This window comes from Vicugna pacos, chromosome 4, assembly GCF_048564905.1.
Source record: "Vicugna pacos chromosome 4, VicPac4, whole genome shotgun sequence".
Lineage (NCBI taxonomy): Eukaryota > Metazoa > Chordata > Mammalia > Artiodactyla > Camelidae > Vicugna > Vicugna pacos.
This window is the reverse complement of record NC_132990.1, coordinates 21,828,656-21,854,861: the sequence shown is the minus strand read 5'-3', so window position 1 is coordinate 21,854,861 and position 26,206 is coordinate 21,828,656. Positions and strand designations below refer to the sequence as shown.

Here is a 26,206-nt window from a genome sequence, read left to right as displayed (position 1 = left end):
TCCCCAGAGATAATGGTGGTTAATTGCATTGTACATACCTTTCCTGACCTTTCTCTATGAATGTATGTACGTATATGAACATATACAAACATATCAGGGTTTCTTTCCTTTGTAAATGGAATCGTACTGTATGTAATGTTTGGCAACCTGATCTTTCCCTTAATAATAAGCACTAAATGTCTTTTCCATTCCTAAGACTAACAAAATAAAAACCTGCAGGTAGATTAAGACCTGTGTTAAAATCCTGCTCTGTCATGTTTTGCTGTGTGCCCTTCGAGAGGTCATACACCTTTTGAGGTCCTCAGATTGTTCCTCTCTAAAATAGGTTCCTAGTGGGCACTCAGAAAAATTCTCTACTCCTTTCCCTTTCATTTTGGGTGAGAAATACTTTGGGTTTGTATTCAGAACTTAAAATTTGATTCGATTTTCTCTCTGATATGACAAAATCTTAATAATTAAGCTTCACAATCCTCTCCCTGGTTTATGAGAGCTGTGACATGAGCAGCCCTAGGAAAGCTAGAAAGCACTACCTTAAAAGAAAAAAAAAAAGAGTCTGACTGTTATTAATTATAAGCATTTGATAGCTTGGCCAGTGTGTGTTGAAAAGATTTGGTAAACGTACGTGGAGGAGGGGAGAGAAGTAAGCAATGAAAGCCAGATGGCTGAAAATGAAGGAAATTCCAGGCAATTTCTGCAGCTTTGTTCTAACATACTTTTTAAACTAAACTTTTATTTCTCTGCAACAGAGAACAGCTGAGTGGTGCAGAATAGATAAACAGTCAAAGGGTGGGGAGAATGCCCATAATTCCTGGAACAGGACTTGGTTTCTGCCCCCTGCCCCAACCTCATTCCCTTTTCTCAGACCTCGGGTGGTTCATAGGACCAGTAAGAAATATAAAAAGTTTGAGAATCCTTATTTGAGATGAGAATGTTAAGGAAAACTTAACAGTCTTAAAGGTCACTGAGTCTCTCTTTAAAAGCAAACTTCAGAATGCCTATTTTATTGTACACTAACCAAATCCATGCAGACTAGCAGCGAAGGATTTCCAATTTCTAATTTTCTTTTATGTTAGCCTAAAATGGCTACAGCAGAAGGTGTTGCCTCTTTGCACAATCATGTTTTAATTTACTTGGTGGAGTTTTCAAAGCTTTACAGGCACCATTCCCTTGGACAACTTGTTTTAAGGGTTACTGTTCAACATGCTCTCAAAATACTGGTTTATCTTCTGCTGTGTTCCCAAAGTTTCCATATGCTGCCTTTTGGCTCTGTCCTGACTAACTTTTCAGTGCTTAAAATGAAAGCACACCAAAGCTCACTGGCGTCCACAGAAATTGAGTCCAGATTTAGAGGCCATGTTCAGGCGCCTTTGGAGAGCTCATGCTATTGCTAATGTCATCCTCCTCCTTGGTAAATCCAGGTGCGTAATCATACCGTCTCTCTCTTTTCTTCCACTGATGGACAAATTACAACAGAAGAACTTGCCAAGACCTGTTTCTTACAATTGGGCCTGATTGGCCCAGTGGTGGCTTCTGCTGTTTCTCTGCCCAGGAATGTGTTGGCCCAGTGATCAGAATTGTCCTGAGCAGTGTTTTGATATCAAGAAGGGTAAACATCACATGTATGCTTGCCTCGGGGCCTCAATCTTCATTTCTCTTAACGAGAGCCCTTTCCATGGTTACACATCACCTCTTTTATCAACCTCAGACCTCTGTGAAATGAGCTTTGATGATATTAAAAGTTGCTTGGCAAGCATAGGTTTAGTTGTTGCATGAATCTGGTGTAAAAATCAAGGGGTTGGGTCAACCTTCCCATCTTATCATCTGAAAGCACAGATGACTCATTGCAAAAAGACAGAAACATCGGTTTGAGGAAAATCCATTCTGTTAAGTCCTGAGAGGGAAGCTTTCCTGGTTTCTTACTATCTGTGTAGTTGGACAGCCCTTTAGACCACTTAATTCTGCCTGGACCCTGGCAAAGTCCTTATATAGACCACTGACTGAAGTTAACCTTGTGCGCAAAGTATATGAAAGTGTTTCACATCTTAATTCAGTAAAAAATAAAAATGCACTGGGTATCTTCACGAACAGTGATCTGCTTGTATCTGGTCCTCAGGGACGACTAAGAAAATAAACCCCATTCTGACAGCGTTATCAGTTAACAAAGGAAGAAGATTTCAAAACTGTCACTGCTTTGACTGAGGCAAGCACAGGATTTGGTGGGAGTGTGAGGCTGAGGGAAGGGCTTCCTGGAGGAAGCGATGCCTATGCTGAATCATAAAGCATAAGGAAGGGTTATCTAGGTGACGAAGAGCGAGAAGAGATATTACGGGCAGAAGGAAAAAGCATGAACATGGAGGAAAGGACAAGAGTTTGGAGCTAGTGTTAGAGGGTGGACAGGTGCCAGCTCTGTGTTAAGTTGTTTGGTATTTATGTCCTATAGGGCAACGGGGAGCCTTGAAGAGGAGAAAAACGGGGGAGTAAACAGATAGATTTGCTTAGAGAAAAATGACTCTGGCTGCACTTCCAGCAGAGGTGCAGTGGTAACAGTGGCTAGCTTTTATTGTCTTACAGGCACCTGCACTTTTTCTCGTGTAATGTCACGAAGAAATAGTGTACTTGGTGTAACCTACATCCTTATATCTTCATTGAAAGTAATTAAAAGACCTCCTGCCTAGGTATGTTAGCATCAGCGCACTGTGATGTGGACTCGGTTTGTCCACCTGGCAGCAGGATTGAGTCCAGGTAAGGGTGTCACAGGGGTGGGAATGAGAGGTGCAGCTGGATGATCCCCGAGGCCCTTCCAGGTCTGGCATTCTAGTTCCCTGAAGGGAATGATAATTATCCACAAAACTGAAGTTTTTCAAGAGAGAAAATAAAGGAGACTTCTGTTAGGAAAATACCTTGAGTCAAATAGAAGTCCCAAAGACAAAGCACCTCTTTTAGTCACAAAACAGGAACTGGCCTTACTATCCAGTTAAGGAGCCGGGAGAAATCAGAGAACAAGACTTACATTTCTGTAAGAAAAATCTAGGTGAGAGCATTCAGGACACAAGGATGGTGCAACACTGAAATGATGAGTATTTGTAGAGTACCTTAATGGTGTTTGTCCATGTGTAAAAGAACACAAAATGTCCTTCATCCCTCGATTTAGAATTTTATAGTGCTCTTTAAGAAAACTGGAATTTCTCTTTATTCAGCCTCCATTGAGCAGATATTTACTTGACCACCTGTGTTTATTGACTGCCTACTGTGTGCTGGGCATTGTGCTTGGGATACAGAAATGAACAAACCCACTTTGTTCCCTGTAGCAGGTAGAGCCAGAGTTTGGGGAATGGTCCTGGAGAAGCCATTACATTTTTTTTTCAATCTTGGAGACTTTAAATGCTACCCTTCTAAAGATAGTTATTAAACTAAACAACCTCCTGGGTTCATCACTGCTCCGACAGCTGACATACCTGTACCAGTCATCAGTCCCATGGCTTGTAAGCACCATGGTATGGAAATAACACTGCCAAACAGCTTTCTGCCGTGGAGGTGGTGATGAAACAGTGGAGTTTTACAGTTCACAAACCGTCAGCTTACAAAGCAATCAGCAGAAGTAGAGTCGAGACTCCCAAAGTAAATCTTGTCTACTTTTCTTCTTTGCCTTTCCCTATAATCCAGTGTTTCTGAAGTCCTGAAGTAACAATTTAAAGGCAATCCATGATTTAGCCAAAGCTTTGAAATGAGAATTATTGCTGCCTAAGTGTACCCGATGCCTTCTTTGGAAATTTTGAAAGAAGGCCTCACGCAATTTGAGATGAAGAGCTTTTCCGTGACCTTAGTGTTAGGAATCAGCTCTGTTACTAAGTTTCTTAAACTTGGAAAACAACGAAGTGGGAAGAAGCCTGGAGAAAGATATAGAGTGTTTAGGCAACATAAAAATGAGGGAGTGAAAAAGAGAATGCTCTGATTTGTGCCCAGTAAGCTGGGGGATACCATTCAGAAACAGTGCACTGTTCTAGAAATATCATTCCTGACGTGGTGCCAGCCCAAGGTCAGGAAGTTCTTAGCATCCCTGCCACAGCTACAGAAAGCTCTGTCAGAAAGCAGAGCCCAGCCAACTACCTCTTTCCTGTGGTGACTCAGTGTCCTTTTTTATTCTTGTCTTTACCATTTTTTTCCTTCATTGTTCTGCCAAATTATCTCTACCGGGGCTGCTAGGAATTCTGTTTGGTGTTTGTGTTAGTGACACAAAGAAGCCTTGAATGATTGTCATTGGATTAACCCAGCTCCCTCCCAGACCCTGCAGATGCTCACCGCTTTCTCATGGGGCTCTGCGTTTACCTGTGGAGTGACCATCGCAGAGCCCTAGGCAGACACAAACACAGGCTGTTGGCTCTGGGCTACAACCACTGAAGGTGGTGCATTCTCCGTAACTTCCTGCTGTCGACTCTGGTTCCTGAGTGGGTACATACAACTGCTTTTCTGGCTGACAGGAGGTAGCTCCTCATGTCACTCAAAGAGCCAAAAAAGACCCTCGACCTGGATTTCATAGAACTTGATACTTATTCTACTCTTAGCAATGGTGTTAAGTACCAAAGCCATGGTGTGCCTTGATGGGGGCATTCTAGGAGAGGTGTAGCTCATTATCATCTTAGCATGATTTTTTTTTTTAATCAGACACCACATTTTTCCTAAGAGGAGTCTTAGGCACACTTGGGAATGGGGCGACTTCAGGACAAGAACCAAAGGAGACTTGGCAACACCAAAGCTAATTATTCCCCACCAGGAATAGGGAGGCTGCCTGGAATTAGGGAGAAATTGTGGGTTTTAAGGTCAGATGGATGTTGACTTCCTTATTTGCTTTGTGGCCTTAAGTCAGTCAGTTTAACCTCTCTAAGATTCAGTTGTCTTTAACTGTGAAACAGATATAATTGACTGGAGGGGGTGTTGTAAAGATGATAACATTCATAAAATACTTAATTAGTTCCTACCCCATACAGCAGATGCTCAAAAAAATAAGGGTCTGCCTGCTTTCTTAGTTCCCTATTCAGGAAAACATGATACAGAAAGACCTTCATGTTTATTTTAGAGTCATTGCAGTTTAGTCCTAAATTTTCTTGATCAGCTAGTATGGAAGCAAAGTAAAGAGGAGGTGTGGCTAGAACCTAGCCTCAAGCCCGCTTTCAGCACAGCTCTTGCCCTATCTCTTGGGCACTTCTAGAACAGGAAGCAAAGCAGCTGGTTCTCAAGGATTCCACCACGCCTGCAAAAGGCAGCAGGTGTTGGGATATTCTGTTTTATTTTAACACCTAATCCAATAAGGTGTGTTTTTAAAGAACAGCCATGAGGTGATGAAGTGGGAGCAGGGGAGACAGAGTCCAAATACTCCTAAAAAGTTAATATCCTGTGTGACATGACTGAAGGAAGTCAGGCCAGTGGGCAAGTGAGATGTGAGTCCTGGAAAGGAGCAGCTATGTCCTGACGGTCCGAAAATCCTGGGACAAGTCAGTGGGAAATCAGAAAGCTTGTATTAATGATGTCATTCCTAGCCAGTTGTCTCTTCAAATACTTGTGGGAGAGAGAAGAGAAGGGAAGAAGGAAGGACGTGGAAAAGAGAAGAAAGGAAAGAAGTAAAATCCATCCCAGGGTACAGAGAAGTTCAGGGCATCTTGGCCTCACATCCTTGCTAATCTTCATGGGCCATCTTTGAGCAAGGTGGGGTGTCCCTAAGAGTTTCCATTTATTGGGAGCTTACAAGATGCCAGGCACTGGGCTCATGACTTTACATACATTATTTTGTTTAATCTTCCCCATAGTTTTAGGAAGATTTACTATTCCTATCCTCACTTTATAGCTGAGGAAACTGAGCCTTTAGAGGGATCATGTAACTAATTAGAGGCAGGTTCAAATTTGGAACAAAATATGTTTAACTCTAAAGTTGATAAAAAAAGAGCTTGTGGTTCAGTCTTTGCCTCTGTTAATGATGTTTATACATCTTCCATTTTTCCTTCCTCCCCACCCTCCATTTCTCCATCCTTCCCTCCATCCCTCCTTCCATCCATCCATGCCTATATCCATCCATCCCTGACTTATTCTAGGCACCAAGCTCTAGGCCTAGGAATTACCACATTGCAAAGATCCAGTCCTCCTAGCCCCACAGTAGCTTATAACCTAGAGAAGATCCTAGACAAATTAACAGGCTCTTCTTTCTTTGTTTTCAGAAGATAACCTTCATCTCATAGTCTCAGTTGCCAAAGGTAGAAGTGGGCTCTTGGTGAAAGCTAACAGTTAAGGGATAGTGAAACATTCATTAGAGTACACACTTCTCAGGGCAAAGCCGAATGTATTGGGAATGAACTGTGCTAAGAGAGAAATCAAATAGACCTAAAGTGAATGCCTTAGATCTCAGCACTGAGTCATTAGGCAAAATACTCAGTTCCTAAGAATACATTTTAATAAAGAAATACTAAGTCATCCAGAAAGATGCAGCCTGGACTTATGAATCTGGAAGACATTGGTGACTGCCTTGGAGATTTGCATCTTTGCTCTGCCACTACTAACAACCACTTAGCTGATGGCCTGTTCATGTTGTAAATTGCCAGCACCATTACTCACACACACACACACACACACACACACACACTCTCACACACTCTCTCTCTCTCCGCCCCCCCCCAACACACACACACACACACAGATATGCTTTATGTATTATTTATCTTCCCTCCATGTCCCCCATGCAACCCTAGGTCCCTGCCTCCATTTCTGTGCCACTCTCTTCTCTGACTCTTTCATCGTACCTCTGTCTTCTCTCCCCCAGAGACTTAATCCTAATCACCTTGCCCACTGACTCAAATTTCCAGATGACTTTTCTCTACCACTTATGCCAGGAACCCAATTCTTTCATCTCCTTTTAACCTCACTCCCATTCATTCAGTTCAACTCAAGTAAGAATTAGGAAAACAAAACTACCTAAGTTAATTCTTACTAAGGTGCAAGTGACTGATTCCCAGTCCTTCATTCCCGTCTTAAGAGCATGGGTTTAGGAGTCCAAATCTGGGATGAAATCCAGTTCACACAGTTTACTCTCTCCTTGGCCTTGGGCAGATGGTTTAGCTTCTTCTGCTGGTTAAGGGAAAATCTAGCTCTGTTCAGCAAACGTTTAGGGAATTCTTGCTGTGTTGTAGGCTCTGAAGAAACAAACAAGTCTAGGACATAGACCCTTGGGCCAGGCATTAACAGCTAGTTGGGAGGCCAGTACACAAACAGATCATAACAATGCACTGTCATAATGGCCGTAGCAGGGATATGAATGGCTGTCTTCTGGGAATCCTGAGATGGGTCCCCTAATGTAGGTCAGAGAAGGTGGCGCAGAGGAGATGACCACTGAGCTGGGTGAGTCTCTTGTTCTTACAGATGTCAAAGTCTTTCTTCCTAAAATTCTAATCAAACATATTATTGACACACTACTTAGATATTCCCTCTAAAGTCCCAGTCCAAGTATTTCAAAAGCCCTTGGGGCAGCTTTGTGTCCTGCTTTCTGTCTCCTTTCAGTCTTCCAGATGAGCCTACAGTACCTAATTCCCCTGTAGTGTAAGACTATCTCTGTTTGCTCTCAGTTAATTACCATGGAGCTGACACATTTATGGCCCATAAACATGTAATGCAATAACAATTATACCAACTGTTTAAAGTACGTCAGATTATTTACTGCCAGATTTGCTGAATCTCTGTCCCTGTGGGAGACACAGAAACTTGAAGCTTGATCATTTGTCTGTAACTTCCATGCCCTCTCCAAGGTACCATGCTGCCCTCAGGCAGTTCGATGGCTCAAGAGAGGGACCTAGAACACTCGAGGCAGTGTATTCGTGTTGCATCTTCAGGCAATGGTAGAAAACTCTGAAAAACAGAAGGACCACTAATATCCTGCCATTTCCTTCAGCTGTAAAGTCAGGGTCAGGAGCTCTTGGATTATACAATTTTGTAAAGTTCTCTGCACACTTGGTATTATGTAAATACCAGATACTGAGTTATCACTCTCCCTTCATCTCATCTTTTAAGCCACCTCTTCATCTCTTGCCCCATGAGATGTTCCAGAGGGTTGGTTTTTAGGACACAGCTATCTAATCAGTCCTTTAATACTTGCTTATTGTGCAGATGTCATTGGAAGGTTTGCTTAACAAACAGAAACAGCAATGTTACAAAGAAATCTCAGTTTGGGAACTGATGCTCTCACCGTTTTGAGGTTTAAGGGGAAAACATAAAGGAAATGCATCCTCTGGCATTGGTACAACCCCACATACCAAATACGGGTTTCTCCTTTATTCAGATTAAAAGTGTATGTGGGAGAACTTTGTAGATCATTGCTGAATACATCCAGGATGCTCTTTGAGAAACTGAATTTAAGCTCTCAATCGTAGAAAATGAAGCTTACACATAACTGATGCCTTTACTGGGGGAATTTCCTGAAATTAAAAAAATCTCTGAGGGTGGTCAATCACCCACCCCACCCCTACCTACCACACTGTTCCTGCCTCAGCCCCTTCCCCAAACTGACACTTAGGCAAAATTAAAGATTGCAGTGCCCGTATCTTGTCCATTATTTGGAGTCATCAAGTTATGGAAAAACACAGAAGGAAACTGTTACAGGCAAGATATTTACTGATGTAGAATCCACCAGGACTAGACAGACACCATTTATCAATGCTGTTTTTGTGAGGAAAATGAGGCCAGAATTATGAAGTGGGGGAGAGACTTATAGTGGGGCTAGATCTTCCTCACAAGATGCACCCCACTGTCAAGCTTGATTTTATGGCTTTTTTTTTTTTTTTGGTACTAATGGTAGGCTGTCAACTAGGGGGGATAGTAAGATGCCAGTTTGGGGCCCAGGAAAGCTTCCATTTTTCTTTTCTTTATCCTAAGTTACCTGCTAGGCTCTTCCTTCTGGCCCATCCCAGGCACACCTAGAAACGCCTCCTGTGAAAACGGGCACTGTCATGTGCTTCATCTAATGGAGGTTGATGGTCTTACTGACCTGCGGTAGAGGGCAGTGAAACCACATGTGGGCTGGATTGACCCTCCCTTGATCTAGAAAAGAAAAGTGCTGTTTTCCAGCTCACCCCTGCATACTTAACTGCTCCAGGAGGGTCGTCGTGCAGAACAAGATTTGCAAGAGGTAGACCACGTTTCACCACACATGGTTGTGCTGCAGCTGAAGATTTAGGTCTAGAAGGTGGGCCCAGGGATTGGATTCCTTCCTCTTGACACACAGGGCGGTAGTATGTTGAAATCTTATATGCTTCGTCAGGACATCTTGCTGCATCTTTTCATCCTTAGATGTATACAGTTCCCTTCCCGTTACCTCTCCGAGCACAGGGAGGCTCTAAATGCAAGCCTATCCTGATGTTTATGCCATTCCCACAACTGTTTAATTGTTTGCTATTTACTGCATTTGGAAGCCTCAAACTCTCCTCTATGGACAGACCAGTGTCTGAAATGGATGGGTTTTCTGAACAGCAGATGTACCCATTTGTTCACAGAGAACTCTCTCCACCTGAAAAGCCAGTTAAAAAGTTGAAGCGTGGGTGGATTTCCACTCCAAATTCCCACCCAGGACCATGGCAGGTGATGCCGATGGATTCAGAGACTTGACCATGAGTCCACAGTCCTCAAATATCATTGGGAATCCATATTTGTTGTAGGAAACAATTTTGCCAACCAGTTACCAGAAACTTGTTTCTTTCAATTCCGATGACTGAGGCATCATGGTCACATGAAGACCTTGGTGGAATTGAATTCTCATCAGTTCCCAGTTAGCTATGTCATAAGGCTTCATTCATTACACTCAAAAAAGCCAGAGAGTGACAAGGAGTTTGGCTAACAGATTTGTCTAGAATCTAAACATTTGACAAGTGAGTCTCTCTCAGTGACTGGGGTTGTAGAATCCCAGAAGGTAACTTTCCCCTCATTTTATCTGTGAAAGAAGAGAGGTCAAAGATATGATGTGACTGGCAGAGCTCAAACTACATGCCTGAACAGTAGTGTTTCTCAACTTAAAGCTCAGTGCTTATCATAAATAAGTAGGCTCCAGAAACTTGTCCAGGGAGACAGAATATAGGATCTAGAGCCAGATTTCCTAAGTTCAAATCTTGATTCTGCCACTTATCGACTCTGTCCTTGAGCAAGTCACTTAACTCTTCTCTGTCCTTGGTTCCTTAACTCTAAGATAAGGATAAAATAATACCTACCTCATAGGGATTCTGTGCAGATTGATGAGTTAATATATGTAAGGCACTGATAAGAGTGCCTGGTTATTGGAGAACAGATGCTGTCTGAGAGTTTTAGGTGATGGAGATGCACTAAGAGCTGGGATCAGGTGACAGAATAGGGGACCCAGATGGTCAGAAGTGGACATAATATACTCTTAACTAGGTTAAAAAAGGGTTTTCTCACCGAACTATTGAAAGAAGTTTTTGTTCTTTCTCTGTGCCTCACGAACACTATGGAAATGTACTGAGTATTTTATGTACAGCTGAGAAGACAGCCGTTACCTCAGGCAGGAGTCTTTTCTCCTGTCTGAAGATAGCGTGTCGATCCACTAGAAAAGCATTCTTTACTCTTTGAGTCTGAGGAGTAGAGGATAAGGTGTCAAGTGGGACATGGAAAGGGAAGAAAGAAAACAGCTGCATTCGTAGAGTATGGGGATTTTTCTAGTAGTTTAATCAGTGAGTGGTAGTCCCTAATTAGGAATTCAGTTGACCTTCATGTGACATGGGGTAGAAACCCTCCCCCCAGTTTTTTGGAAGTCATATGGATCCAAGCGTTCTTACTCAGAATTCAGCTATCAGGTTGCCCCACTGCTTCTGTTTTTTTAACTGGAAAAAATAGTGTGCTCTGAGGATCAGAGGGCAGCCAGAAGGTTCTCTGTGGCCTGGGGCATGTGAGCTGCATGAAACCAAACTGCTGCTTATAGTAAGTGGGTGGAATAAAGCAAGTACAACTGGGTAGCAAAACAGTTCCTCTGATTTCAGTATAGTAATAGCGGTCATTCCAAGAAACCACAAATAGGCACACACACACACAAAAGAATCCTGAAAGACCCTTTCTTCCCATTTGCCTCTCTTGTGTAAGAGAAATAATACAATAACAGTGACAGCAGTAGTAATCACAGCGGCTGCCATGTGGTATTTCCTCCCAGCACCTGTGTAATCTAGAATCTAGCAAGTAAGATCACAGTTAAAACACTGGAGATCACTTAGAATTGAATCCTGGATCCCTACTGACTAGCTGTGTGACCTGGGTCCTTTACTTCAGTTGACCCATACACAAAAGGGCATAATTGTAGTACCTCTAATTTAGGCTGCTGTGAGGATTAACGAGTCAGTACATGGGACATTTTTACATCAGTACCTCATGAGTAACCAGCATCCAGTAACTATTGGAAGTTGTTATTGCAGTTATTGTCCCATTTAACAGATAAGGAAGTTAACATTCAAGATGGGTTGCTTGGCCAAAGTTATAAAACACAAGTGGAAGTAGGTTCTGTCTCTGGTTTGTTGGAATCCAAAGTTCTGGATCAGTCTGCTTCTTTGATGTCATGCTCCTGTGTCTCCTGCTTTATGAACATAACGCGGGGATTTAGGGCAATTCATCAGTGCTATTCAGATCCAGACATGTTTTAAAATAGTGTTCCAGGGATAAAAGGGCCGGGAATAAATGAGCATCATGGATAATCAAAAACAAATGAGGGATTTAATAAGCCAATATAAATCCTAATATGAGGGTTTAAATTTATTCAGACGTTAGCCTGATGATAATCCCTTAACTCACCCTGAGATAACAAACCATCAAAGAGTAAAACATACATTCTACTTGAAGAGATCTTTGAACCTAACTTGAAAAATAATTTTAGGTCACTTTTGTGTGGTCAAATATGAAAACATTTGTGAATGGCCTCACTCCTTCTCCTCAAGTAAACAGCCTTCAGGGCTAATGAGTGCAGGGACCACTGCTCTTCGCATCCTGTGGGTAGAAACATACGTGCAAATAGAAATATTCCTGGTCTGCGAAGAGCGGGCGCTGCCTGCAGCAGTGCGCATGCGTTTGTGTGCGGGCCTGGGTCCCGGCGCTGATGGATTTCTTCTCACCGTGCGTCAGTAGCTAGCTGCTGCTTTGTCGGGCTCCTCACGTATCAAACTATGAGACAGAGAGATCTCCCCAGGGGAAATGGCTTTATCTTCTGTTTTCCTCTGCCAAACCAAGTTTGAAGTGAAATTTATGGTCTGATTAAACATGGTGTAGGATCTGTTTGAAGCACTGTGTCACCCTGTGCCGTGAGCCTGTTGGAATTCTCACCAAAGCCTAGCACCCCTTGGGATGGACGGAAGGGAAGGTGCTGGGCATTCAGCCCTCAACTGATGAGGTGTGTGCTACTCAGCAGTATCCTGGGGGCAGTGCATTTGAACTCAAAGTCACCTTTGTCATTAGGGCTTTGGCTGCCCAGAGTGCCTGTTTCCCAGGCTCCCTTCCCCACCCATAACTACATCGAGGAAAACAGAGAGAAGTGAGAACCAGAATTTTCCAAGAACTTACTAGGCTTTCAACTCAGTGTTCTTTCCAACCCTGAGCATAGAAATAAATAAATTAGAATTCCCCAAAAGCGTCATGCTTTCTTACACCTCCCCACTCCGGGAATACTTTCTGTTTACTTCTGCCTTTGCCTCGCCACCTGTAACTCACCCTTCAGGACTCAGCCCAGGCATCACTGACTGCAGCAAGTTTTCCATGACTATCACTTCCCTTTTGACTGTCAGGCTATTTTTTGTGTTTTCCTATACTTTGTGTTTATCCATCTCATAGACTGAACTGTAAGTCCCGTGAAAATAGAGTCTCTGTCTCCTTTACCACTCTGTTCCTGTACTTAGAGCCTGGCCCCATAAAGTCCTCAATAAGCACTCACTGAATGAATAAATAAATGACTAACACTTACTAGAGTGTCTTACAGTTGTCTCTGAAAGCCCTTAAGATCAACAGTTTTTTTAAAATCTCTGCATCCCCATCATTCAGCATAATGCTTGGTACATAGTAAGTTTTCATTCAGTGAATGCATGGCCGTGGGCACACATGCGTATATGAGTGGCCAAATACATGGGTGGAAGAAAAGTTAAGTCTACAAGACTGCAAAAGCAATTATGATGAAAGGAAAGAGGAGGCAGAATGTTGCAGGAGAGAATAGAATCAGATCTGTGGATCCCGACACAAAGGTCTGGCCTTCCCAAGCATTTCACCCAGAGAGAAAACCCATGAATATAGATGTCCAGAAAGACTTCCATTTACAACATAAATACATGGATTAAAGAGAACAAACTCAGGGTGGGGAGTGTGTTAGTTTGCAAAGGCTACTATAACAGAGTACCATAAACTGGGTGTCTTAGAATAGCAGAAATGTATTCTCTTACGGTTCTGGAGGCTAAAAGTCTTAAATCATGTTAGTAGAGCCATGCTCTCTGAAATCTGTAGGGGAAGGATCCTTCTTGTCTCTTCCTAGCTTCAGCTGGTTTTTCAACAATCTTTGATGTTCATTGGCTTGAAGATGCATCTGTCTAATCCTGCTTCTTTACATGGTCATTTTCCATGTCTTTGTATCCAGTTTCCTCTTTTTATAAAGGCACCAGTCATACTGGATTAGGAACCACCCGATGACCTCATTTGAACTTAATTATCTCTGTAAAGACCCTATTTCCAAATAAGGTCACAGTCTGAGGTAGTGGAAGTTAAGATTTCAGCATATTTTTTGTGGAGGACATTATTAACCCATAACAGGGAGAAACTCTTAGGTTTCTAGGGTCTTAGTGAGAAATGTCACCTGCAAATCAACAAATAGATGGAGACCTTTATGGCCTGATTTCATGGATGCCAAACAATGCTCTTGGAACTCCCAAATCTTAAAACCTTATATTCTAGTTGATATGATTACTAGAGAAAAACACGTAGCAAATAGAATTATGTCAGATATGATGCTCTAGACTTGGCTTAGAACAACTACGTGGTCAGTGCTTTAGAATATAAACAAGGGCCAAATAACAGTAAATCCAGTAGGATTGCAAAGGGGGTGTGGTTGATACGGGCTGAGTTGGTGAGGAAAACTATCCCTGGAGAAGGGCTTGAATCAGACCTGAACATGGGAACATGGAGAGCATTCCAGGAAGGAAAAATTGGAAGCAAATTCACAGATGTGAACAAGGAAACATGGTTCTTTGGGAAGCCAACAAGTAGTTAAGCTGGACAGAAGCTCACTCTGTTTGAGGAACGTAATTCTGGAAAGGAAGGGAGTTCATTTAGTGGAAGACCTTCACTTAGCATTCTGAGGATGCTAATCCACTAAGATAAAGTAGAGAAAACTAGAATAAAACCCAAAAGATGGTGTTAGAGAAAAGGAAAAGTGCCAGATGACACCTGTGTTTGTGATCAGGGTAATTCCTTCTAGGATCATGACTACAAGGAGGACCACCCTGCAACTATTTTTAAGAGAAAATGTCTACCTAGAATTCTAAGCAAGCCAGCTAAAATCTCAAAACTCGTAAAGGCAAAAGTGATTTGGCAGATCATCTACCCTACTAACCTATTTCTCAGGAATCCTCTCTGAATCACAACAGCCAGCAGAAATTTTATCTAATTTGAATGTCCTATCACCCAGAAGACTGGGTGAGCAGGAACCTGAAAACAGAATTTAGAAATTTTAATTAAATCAAGCTGCCTGTGGATAAACCAGCACATGGGCGTTTCTTGGACAATGGGGGGATGCCATAGAGAAATGTTGGGCTCTGGGAGGGAAGGCTGGAGATGCTCTGTAGTTCGGGCCATTTGGGGACCATTGTGCTCTTTGACATGCCCCGTGAAGGAAGCAGGTTTAAAGCACATGGCATGCTAGTAATGAGAGAGTAAATGTATATTTTGCTGCCAATGCTGGGTTTTTTTTCAAGAGCTATCTATTTTTTTTAATAGCAAAAAAAAAAGTCATTTGCAATGTTCGTAACCTTGATTATTTTTTTAAGAAATGATTTAGGAGGTGAGGCCAGCCAGCATGGCTAAAGTCGTCACTTTGACCACGCTGTTCTCCAGTGGAAATAAGTGCTTTATCATATCAGGTGGTTGGTAATCTTGATTATAAGTATTTTTATGCAGCCAAAACCTCATGCCAAGCAGGCTGGCTTCCAAGAGAAGCATGGTTCTATCTCCTGTTTCCTGAGCCATGTAAGCTCCTCTTTTACAGAGAGCCCTGATTTTCACGACACTATTTACCATGTATGCTTTTGGTTAATTTTTGGCCTTCAAACATGTTTGTACTCTCCATTGTTTAACATCTCCTTTGATCTTTTATTTTATTTTTCCTAGGCCCCTTTAAGCAGCTTTCTAAAACACAGAGGGTGTAGCAAATCCATCTGCTGTGGAGAGTAACTGCTTTTCTTAACTTGTCTGTCCTCTCTGACCCTTCTCGATTTCCTTCTCCATCCCTTAGTGACTTAGCAAGGTAGAAGGAGTAAGCTGAGTAGCCTTCCCAATTTTGGGGAAAGCCCCTGTTTCTCTGAGCCTCAGCTTGCTGACCCTATAAAATGGAGATAGTGATGCCTGCTTTGCTTACGTCAAGCGAGATAACGTAGATGAACAGACTGTGATTTGCAGTCAGTCCTATAACTACAAGTGGTTATGAGCACCACACTGCCTGCCTCCTGAATTTCTGCGGTGTTCATGCTTCAGCCAAATAGTTTAGCAGTTAGCTTATTACTTACCTAACATTGTTTGCCCTGGGTCCTGGGTCTTTGTCAGTTCTCCCCATCTTTGCTGAAATCATGTTGAAAGTGGTGAGCTCATTTCCGCCTTCTGAATCTGTCACCGTGCTTAGCAGTGTATGCTTTGCTAAGTTCATGTGGGCGTGTCACTAATGTCCTTTCCCCTGGTGTCCGTAACCTGTGCCTTCTTTGACTGACTCAATCTAGGAAGAATTCTCACTCTGCTCATTAAACTTTATCCTCACAATAATCGTCCATGCATCTAACAAATATTTACTGAGAACCCACTAATAACAGTTCGTATTAGCTAATGTTTACAGAGCCCTTAATCTGTGCCGGGCGCTGCGCTTAAGCCCTTTCCATAGATGTTTTCACTTTAACCTCATAACAACCCTTTGAAGGGAGGATTGCTATTATTGCTATTTTAAATATGAGTAAATTGTTTAACTTGCTGAAGGTTATGCAATTAGAGAGTGGCAGAGTGCAGTTAATTCACAGAGAATCCAATTCCAGAGCCAAAGGTCTTCTTCATTATGTGCCACAAAGCCACCCTGGGCACCTACGATGTGTCAGCACTGTAGTAGGTGCTGGAGATGTTAAAATCAATGAGTCAGCCATTAGAGTCTGGTGAGAGAGATAAATAAGTAGACAAATGACTACAGTGCAATGAAGGTGAGCCGGAGAAAAGAATGCCATTGGGGGAAAAGAGACAGTAGCATACAGGGAAGGGTCTAGCTCTGCCTTGTGGAAGGGGCATCAGAAGAGTATTCAGAGAGGAGGAGGATGTTCAGGATCCAACCTGAGAGGCAGAGGAGTTTGCAAGTAAGAGAAGAGCAGTGCTCTTCTGCTGGGTACTCAGCCAAGCTGAGTATAGGGGTGACTCCTGATGACACCAGGAAGATAACACTTGGACTACTTTGTGGAGCACATTACAAGATTTGACCCTTGGCCTGTGGGTAACAGGGAACCAATGGGTGCTTTTTATAACCTTTAATTTGAAATAATTTCTTTTTTTTTTAAGTTGTGAAAATAGTAGACAGAATTCCTTTATACCTGTCCCCTCAATTCCATATTTGTTAACATTTGGGAACCATTTGACAATCATTTCAGGTATATATCCCATGTGCCTCTTAACACTTCAGTGCTGATTACCTAAAAATAAGGATGCTCTCGTACAACTAACCATCTATCAAGAAATGACGTGGATTCAGTATCACCATCTCATGCACAGACTCCATTCATATTTCACCTGGTGTCCCAGCAATGCCCTTTATGGGCCCGAGATCCAGTCCAGGGCCTTTGTTGCCTTTGGCTGCCATTTCTTTTTAGACTCCTTCAATCTGGGACAGTCTCTTCTTGTCTTTCCTGTCCTGGACATTCTTGGAGAGTACAGGCCAGTTACTCTGTAAGATGTCACTCAGTTTGGGTTTGCTTCATGTTCCCTCATGATTTTTGAATTTTGACAGAAGCACTGCAGAAGTATGCTGTGTTCTTCTTAGCGCACTTTATCAGGAGATGATGAATGGTGTTCCATTCCACCCGTGACTGATGAGGTCAGCTCTTATGAGTTGGTTAAGATGATGTCAGCCAGGTTTTCCACTGTAAACTTAATAAGTACGTTGAACATATTGATAGTAAGTAACAAATAAGTATTTTGGAGGGAGATAATCTAGCTAAACACCCTGTTTCTCATCAGCTTTTCACCCACGTGTTAATATTCTTTGATGATTCTTGCCTGAATCAATTATTACTATTATTATGATGATGACTGACAAATGGTGACTTTCTAAATTCTGTCATTCCTTCTTGATTATTAGTAGGCATTCTATTGTAGGTAGAGCTTTGTCGTTTATTTATTGTGAATTTCTATTTTACTCAAAGAGTTGAAATTCACTACAATCAAATTGTCCCAGACAAGGCTGGTAGGAGCCCCTCCAAACTGGCCCCTGTGTCCTTTTGAGTTACACACTATCATTCTTTGAGTATGCCCCAGTTTTCTGTTACAAGATCTTCCAGGCTCACCTTCTATTTTCCCAGCCCCTGTCCAAGAGGCATTTTTATAGGAACTGGTTCCTTAGAGGAGAAATGATATTTAGAATCCAGGATCTGGGCACTTACTATACTTGCTACTACTAGAATGTCATTGCTTCTAGATCTCTTAGCAAGAGAAATAATGTAAACATATACATATGTATGTCTGTATCTGTTGATATATTTATGTCTATCTAAGTATCTATCCATTAAAAGTCATGAGTTCACACTATTTTCAGTACCAATCTAATTTTATAAGATTTATCCTTGTCTTCTCACTTCCCGTATTTGTAACTCCTTTCTCTGACAGTAAGAAATCTGGTTCCCATTCTCCTTCGTGTATGTATGTGTTGCTTCAGTCCTCACTGGACATTTGATTCCCAGCTATCCCTGCCCAGGGCTGAGTCCTGTCACAGGCCGATGAACCACTCCCCACCAAGCCTCAGGCTCAAGTTCAGGCCAAAAAAGTGGACAAAGGAAGGAAGGAGGAAAAGCCAGTTAGGAAGTTTAGCCCCAGCCATACAGTCCCCCCCCCCCCACTAGGTGCACTGGGCCAAAGCCGAGCCCTGGGCACACTGACCCCAATTCCCCTGAAAGCTCAGCTTGAACTCTGAGGGAGGCTTATAATCAGAGGAAGTAAAGTGAGCAGATTCACATTTTGGACTGACACTGGGGCAGCTTCAGGCTATGGATAGATTGGAAACTGGAAGACGTGGAGATCAATTAGGAGCCACTCATAATAGTCCAAGAACCTTAAAGTGGGACCAGCTCAAAGACAGTGTCCCCGCTAGAAAAAGGATTCTCTATTGCCTACCTTAGGATTTCTAGAGCTGGCCACGCCCCATGGTGTCTGCTTTATTACTGGCTTTTGCTGTCTACCTCCTGACCTCATTCTAAAGGAAACAAGTATCTTTGGAGGGGGACCTTGACAAAAATCACAGGATAGAAATGTTGGGCAGGATAGTCAAGTTGGAGCATTACACACATGTTTAAAGAATGCATCTCACAAATAGCCGAATTTATAATGGTATTTTGCCTCCCAATAAAACTGCAATTTAAAATTTTTAATAGAGAAACAAACCCTACTTTGCTGCAAAAGCAAAGGTAAGACAAGGTTCTTAGGATAATAGCTTGGGGTGAGGAGAGTCTGCCATTAGAAATTATGTGCATTTATGCCAGCAACAAATAGTGAGTTGCTGGAGGCCTCTCTAAAAGAGCAGGGAGCAAAACCTTGGCAACTCACATAATGAGCCCTTGTCCAGAGGAAGGCAAAAATTCCTCCTTTTGTGTAGCAAACACAAACATGAGCCGCTAAAAAGCGCCAACCACCGTGGGTCCTTGATTGTCCAAATTATCTCTGATGGCCACCTTCACAAAAACAAACATGTGCTTAGGGGGACCACACTCTGCTTTTTCCCTATGGCTGCCAAGTTCCACTGCTGCTTCACTGAAAAACAACCACCAGTATGTTCATGTTCTTGGGCAGCATCCGTGTGGTCGCTCCTATTATTGAGGAATAGATCTGTCATTTTGTCATTTGTCGCTTTCTGAAATTGTAAGCACCAGGGATCCTCGAATTTGCATCTCAGATCTACTTTTTACTGCTGATTTGTCATCCTTGCCTTAAGAAGAGGTAGCCAGGCTGCCTGGGTTTAAATCCTGATTTCCTTGTTTACTAGCTTTGTGACTCTGGACAAGTTATTCAACTGGCCAGAGCCTGTGTTCCGTCACCCTATAAAATGGGAGAACTGATAGGGCCTTCTTCGTAGAGTCGATAGAAGTAGTACATAAGTTCAGATATGTATCCCACATCTTGGGTAAGCTTAGCCCTGAGTCCTGCTGGGACCTCAGTGAAAGAGACTTGCGCTTAGAGAACCCATTGTGCTGACCTCTGTCATAGGGGCAGCCCCATTCTTGACGCCCACATGTCCAAGTCACGGGAGACTTGGATGTGATGCAGGTGGCATTGACACAGTCATCGTTTAACTTATCCAGGCCTCAGCTCCTTGTTGTGGAAATGCGAATAATAACAGCATCTGTCTCACAGGTGGAGAGGATTAAAGGAGGCAACCCATTTAAAGCAACTAGCACAGTATTAGACTCATTGTAAACACTGGTAAATGTTAGTATTGTTATTGGAGATAATTCATGATGTCAGCTGAATATGTTGCTGTCACATCATGGCTCATGGCAAAGGGTCTCTGCCTTGTCCAAGGCCAGGAACTGGCCAGATACGGAGTGACAGGACCACGTTCCAGTAAGGTGGACTTTGAGCAGAACTCCAGCACCATTGGAAAAACAGAATGGGAATCGGGAAACGAAGCCTAAAGTCAGAAATCCAACCCAAGTACACCTGATGCTGGGCAGAGGGCAGAAAGACTAGTTCCAGCCTTGGGGCAGGGAGTGGGTGCCAGGTAACCTTCTGGCTCCTGCCTCCCCTTGGTCAGGAGGCAGTTGCAGGAGCTTGGCAGGGTCCAGCCTGAAGGCACAAGGCATCACTGTGATCTGTTGACTCAGAGCCTTCCCTACAAGCAGGTTTTGGCAAAAAGAAACAGGAATGTGGAGAAGAAGGACTCAGAGGAAAGAAAATAGTATAGAAAAGGGATTCTGGGGGAACCCTTTTCCCTAACATTTTGGCCGTGAGCCCAATAATGAAACCAACACCCAAAGCCTAGAAGTTATACGATTGTGAACATGCTTACATTATCCAGATAACAGGACCACGATCCTTTAGCCAAAACCACTGGGACAGATGTGTTTTGGAATTCGGAATTTGGGACATTTTAGAAATACATTAGCATTACTAAGACAAAGTATGTAACACCCATAGTAAGTTCTGGGTGGAAAATACCATAATCCAACAGGCTAATATTGCTGCAGTAAAATGTATAAATATTTACACCAAATGAGATGTGGCCTGTTAAGGCATCAGGTCCAACTTTGTCACCAAATAGTTTGTGCCACACTGAAGAAAACCTCGTGGTATTCAGAGCTTTAGGGAATTTGAAATTGAGGGTGGGCGGTTGTTTAGAGGACATAGCTGAGAGATTGACCAGCCAAGTGACAAGCCCAGAGGGACACACACAGTTCCCTGGGTTCCACTCTGAGTCCCCTCGGACTTCCCGAGCATCCTCTCTGTCCCAGGCACCATCCTAGGCACTGAGGTTGCAAAGGTGTATTGGTTTCCCAGGGCTGCCGTAATGAAGTACCACAAACAGAGTGGCTTAAAACAACAGCACTTTATTCTCCCACAGTTTATTTTCTGTGAGAGAATACTGGTGAATACTGTAAGAGAATAAATGGTGTGGCCACTGTAGGACACAGCATGGTGGTTCCTCCAAAAGTTAAAAATAGAACTACCATATGATCCTGCAGTACCACTTCTGGATATTGATCCAAAAGATTTGAAATCAGGACCTGAAAGAGGTACTAGCACTCTCCCATCCATCGTAGCACTCACTATTCTCAGTAGCTCTTTCCAAGATGTGGAAACAGCCTAAACACCCATTGACAGATGATATACAAAGAAAAATGTGATGTATACATTCAGTAGAATATTACTCAGCCTTAGAAAAGAAGGAAATTCTGCAGCGTGTAACAACATGCATGAACCTTAAAGACTTTGTGCTAAGTTAAATAACCAGTCACAGAAGGACAAATACTACAATCCCACTTCAATGAGATGGAATCTAAAACAGTCACATGCCTAGAATCAAAGAGTGGAGTGGTGGTTGCCAGGAGCTCAGGAGAGGGGGAAATGGGGAGTTATGATAGACAGGCATAAAGTTTCAGTTAAGCAAGATGAGTAAGTTTATAGAGATTTGCTGTAAAACACAGCATCTGTATTGTACACTTAAAATATTGTTAAGGCAATAGACCTCATGTTATGTGTTCTTACCACACTAAAACAAACAGACAGAAAACAACAAGTGTGTTGAGAATTTCTGAGTGAAGAAGTATTCATGGAACTATATCGTAGAGGAGAATTTTACCCTTTTGAGGGTTTCCTCCCTGAGGAAGTAACATTTTGAATGAAGATGAAAAGACGAGTTAAAGTCGATCAGATAAAGTGGGGAAAGAGGCGCTAATGGCCCTCACCCTCTGATGCCCAGAGCCTCTGTCCTCTTCAGCACTGAGCTTACGGGAAACCAGAACCCAGAATTCCAGGGAAAGCCCATAAGTCTCCCAGGCTGCCAGCCACAGCCAGTCCTGCCCCCAGACTGTCTCCTACTGGCCTACAGTCTCTCCCTCAGAAATAGCCACAGCACAGAATCCAGGGAGGCAGCTGTCTGCAGCCAGCAGGAGCCAATGCTCACAATTAAAGCCCCCATGCAGGAGAGGAGTAGCAGGACAGTCTGTTTTCCCCTTTTGGCCTAAATTGATTAAACCACTTTGACCTAGAATCAGCCAAGCGCTTAATACACAGATAGCTTCTGTTGACCTCCTTCCTTGAGAATATCATGTACTTTTATCACAAGTAAGCAGATACATCTATTTTGTGAGTTCTGCCAGCAGTATTGAAGTGGCCTCACGCCTGCCAGATGCCTGTGCTTCCAGATCCCTGAGACTGACTTTCTGCGGGAGGTGAGGGCGGAAGTGGGCTGTGGAGGTGCAGAGATGACAGTACGAGTTCTGACCTTGGGACAGCACTCGCTGTGTAGGCAGCTCCTTTACGAAACGTACACAGAATGGTCATCAACACTGGACATAGTTGTTGGATTTTATTTTATACCCACAACATTTGAGTATCTCACTTGAAAGTGGAGGAAGGGGAGAACACCCTTCTTTGAAACATAACAAATATAGAGAAAAATATACAAATTCTCCACACGTGGCCTGGTGACTTTTCACAAAGTGCATGCAGGTCCAGCACTCAGATCAGGATAGCATCCCAGAAGCCCCCCACCCCACCCCCATCCTCTCCTTCTAGTTACTACCCCACCAAGGCCGACCACCACCCTCACTTCTAACATTGTAGATTAGTTTGGGGTTTTTAGCTTTATGTAAGTGGAATCACAGTATGAATTTGTGCAGTTGTGGTTTTGTTCACGCAATTTTATGGTTGTGAGATTCTTCCATGTTGCTTGTTGTAGTTTATTCTCATTGTATTATAGTTTTGTATGACTATATCATAATTATTTATCCACTCAACCGTTGATGGACGTATCAGTTGTTCCCCAGCTGGGCTAGCAGGAATAGTGCTTCTTTGAATATTCTTGTCTCTGTCTCTTGATGGACATATATGTACATTTGGGGTGGAGGGAGAATATATACTTGTATTAGTTGTCTATTTCCATAATGAATTTCCCCCAAACTGATGTGCTCACAACAAAAATAAACATTTATTACCTCTCACAGTTTAATGAATGAGAAATTTAGAAGCAGCTTGGAAAGGCAGTTCTGGCTCAACGTCTCTCACGAGGTTGAAATCCTCTGAAGGCTAGACCTGGTCCAGCAGAGCTGCTTTCAGATAGTTCCCTCATGTGACTGGCAAGTTGGTGCTGACTGTTTGTGAGCAGCCTCAGTTTCTTTGCATGTGGACTTTCCTCAAGACTGTCTGCGGGTCCTCCTGATGTGGTGGCTGGCTTCGCCCAGAGTGAGCAAAGAGAGGGCCAAGTGGAGTCTAGATCCCTTTTATGATTTAGCCTTGGAAGTCCCATAGCGTCACATCTGCCTCACTGTTCCTTACAAGTGAGCCAGTAAGTTCAGCCCATACTCAAAACTCCATCTTCAGAATGGAGGAGTGGCAAAGAATGTGTAGGCAGATTTTAAAACCAATAACCCCACAACATTTGAAAGCTTGGGATTTACCCAAGCTAGGGGTCTAAAAGTAAGTTTATAGACATTCACACAAGGATCTAAAAGAAATATATTCAACCCAAGCTGTCTTCTTTAATTCAATTAAAAGTTAGTGAATGTTTAGACAGTAATTTTCAAGGTATTTCTTGGAGATAAGATGGTACAGTAAGAGAGTACAAAGGCTTTGGAGCCAGACACACCCTAGTTTGAATTCTGAATTCACTACTTGATAATTACAGATATTTGGGCAAGCAGCCTCTTTGATTCTTAGATCCCTTCAACTTTAAAATAGGTAAAATCAGTACAGCCCACCCCATGATAGTCAGGATGTAATTAAAAGAGATAATGATGTGTATAATGTGCCCACTATGATGGTAGGACCCTTCCATTTGCTCATTTCTTAAAAAAAAATATTAACCACATACATTAACTATCTAGAAAGTGCTATGATGAACTCTGCAAGGGATACAAAACTGACTCCAACACAGACGTTACCTTCAAGAGGTGTATATTCCAGTAGGGCCCTTGACAGGCAGAATAACTGCAGTACAAGCGACAAAATGGTCAACGTCTGGAGCAGTTATGGAGACAATCCTTTAAATATGGTTTACATTTGGTTACATAGGAATAGAAGGAATTTTGAGAGGCAAGGGAAAGACCAAAAGTCTTCCAAATTAGAAGTAACAGCTTGAGTTAAGACAGGGCTAGAAAACCAGGAGGCATGAACTGAGAATAACAAAGGAGTTCAGTATAGAAATGGCCAAGATACAGGATTGGAAAGGTAGTTACAGATCAGAGTAATAGGAAAAGATTAGAGCTACCCTCAGTTTTACCATCTGATGGAAAACATTAAAGCCAAAGACTTTTAAACCAGTTTTCAGGGCCGGCTACAAAAGCTGGGCAGGCCTAGCTACCGAGGGGTCTACTTGCCATGCTTTTCTTGGCTAACTTCTGTTTGTAGAATCTTTGTGCCTCATTTTGTAAACAGGACTTTCTAAAATGGATCATTAAAGAACACTTCTCATTCCAAGCCCAAGCAGCTGAGTTTTTTGTGTTTTTTGGTTTTTTTTTTTTTATCATTCCCATTTTGGAGGCTGTGTCAACAGGGAAATGCAGTGAGAGGGATGTTTTTATAGGCCCTTAGCTCACTCTGAATGGACTTGTCAAGACTTGGCCATTTGTAATGGCCCACTCCTGCACTCAGCTCATCTGTGTGTATTTGACTTCCTCTTCCAGATAATGAGCTGTTCTCTCCATGTAGTCCCTCCACTGATTCCCCCTCAAGAAGACTGATCGATTTAGCAACCTGCACTTTTGTTACATTCTCCAGTCCCAGGCAGTGATGATATTTATACATAAGACAGAGACATTTCCATGCTGTGATGGAAGTTTGAAGAAAGTTGGACCCAGCAACCTTTCATTCTGAAGCCAGAGTAAAACAAAGCACAAATGTTTCAGTCTTAGTAAGAATGAGGACTAGAGCAATAAGCAGAAAGCCTTCTTCTACACCTACCCCTTAATATGTGATACCCAAAGCCTTTATGTGCTCAACCTATATCTTATCTAATGTACCCCCTTATTTTGACGAAGCTTATATGTTTCCTCAAAATAGACATGGTTGTATCACTTTTTGGTGATTTTGTGAGTAAAAATTGGATGTTCCACTTTATCACCCTCTCCTACTTTCTGATTTCTTTCCAGGTGGGAGATTGGCAAGTGGAGTCCGTGCAGCCTCACCTGTGGGGTTGGCCTACAGACCAGAGATGTCTTCTGCTCCCACCTACTTTCCAGAGAGATGAATGAAACAGTCATCCTGGCTGATGAGATGTGTCGCCAGCCCAAGCCCAGCACTGTACAAGCATGTAACCGCTTCAACTGCCCCCCAGCCTGGTATCCTGCACAGTGGCAGCCGGTGAGTGCCATTTCCACGTGTTGTCCGTCCTTCTTCTCAGCCAGTGGGCATAGCCCTTCCTTCTCCCTGCCCTTCTCTTGGCTCTGGCTTAGGAAAGCTCAAAGAATCAAATAGTAATGAGTGAGCAAAACACAAACATTTAAGCATCTGGAAACAAACATTGACTGTATATATATATGTGTATGTGTGTGTGTGTGTGTGTGTGTATGTATATATATGTGTGTATATATATCCTTTTAGCACTTAAATGTATGTGGCTAAGTTCATAAACTCCATGCTACTGTGTGATGGTCTGTGGAAGTCAAGAGGATGTTAGGTATTTTTAACATCTAGATACCAGTGTTCTGTTAAGAAATACATATATTATTACATACCTAATTGAAGTTAATCCTCACAAGAGTCTAGGGAAAAGTGATTTTATTTTCTTCATTTTAGGTTGGAGGAAACTGAGGCTCACAGAGCCAGCAAATCTAGGGTTGGACATCAGCTGAGTTTTATGTGATCCTTTCCACTATATCCCATTGTTGGAAACTACTGTGGCTGAAAAGGCCCTCAGGGATTCTATATGAGCCTCTTTGTTTTACAGATGGTATAACTGTGGCTTAGGTATGGTTTTGCCCAAGATCATCAGGTCTGATCCAGAGCCATGTCTCCTGATTTCTAGTGCATTTATACCTTTACCTTTAATTCG

At 42.6% G+C, this 26,206-nt stretch overlaps 1 protein-coding gene across 3 annotated transcripts in view; it reads left to right on the top strand.

Annotated features, from left to right (window-relative positions):
* Positions 1 to 26,206, top strand: part of ADAMTSL1 (ADAMTS like 1) — an 827,290-nt gene that overhangs the window by 657,981 nt on the left and 143,103 nt on the right. For all 3 annotated transcript variants that reach the window (XM_072959360.1, XM_072959358.1, XM_072959359.1), the window contains one exon: positions 25,305 to 25,515. In XM_072959360.1, coding sequence (XP_072815461.1) covers positions 25,305 to 25,515 — 211 coding nt within the window. The remainder of the gene's footprint in view (positions 1 to 25,304; positions 25,516 to 26,206) is intronic.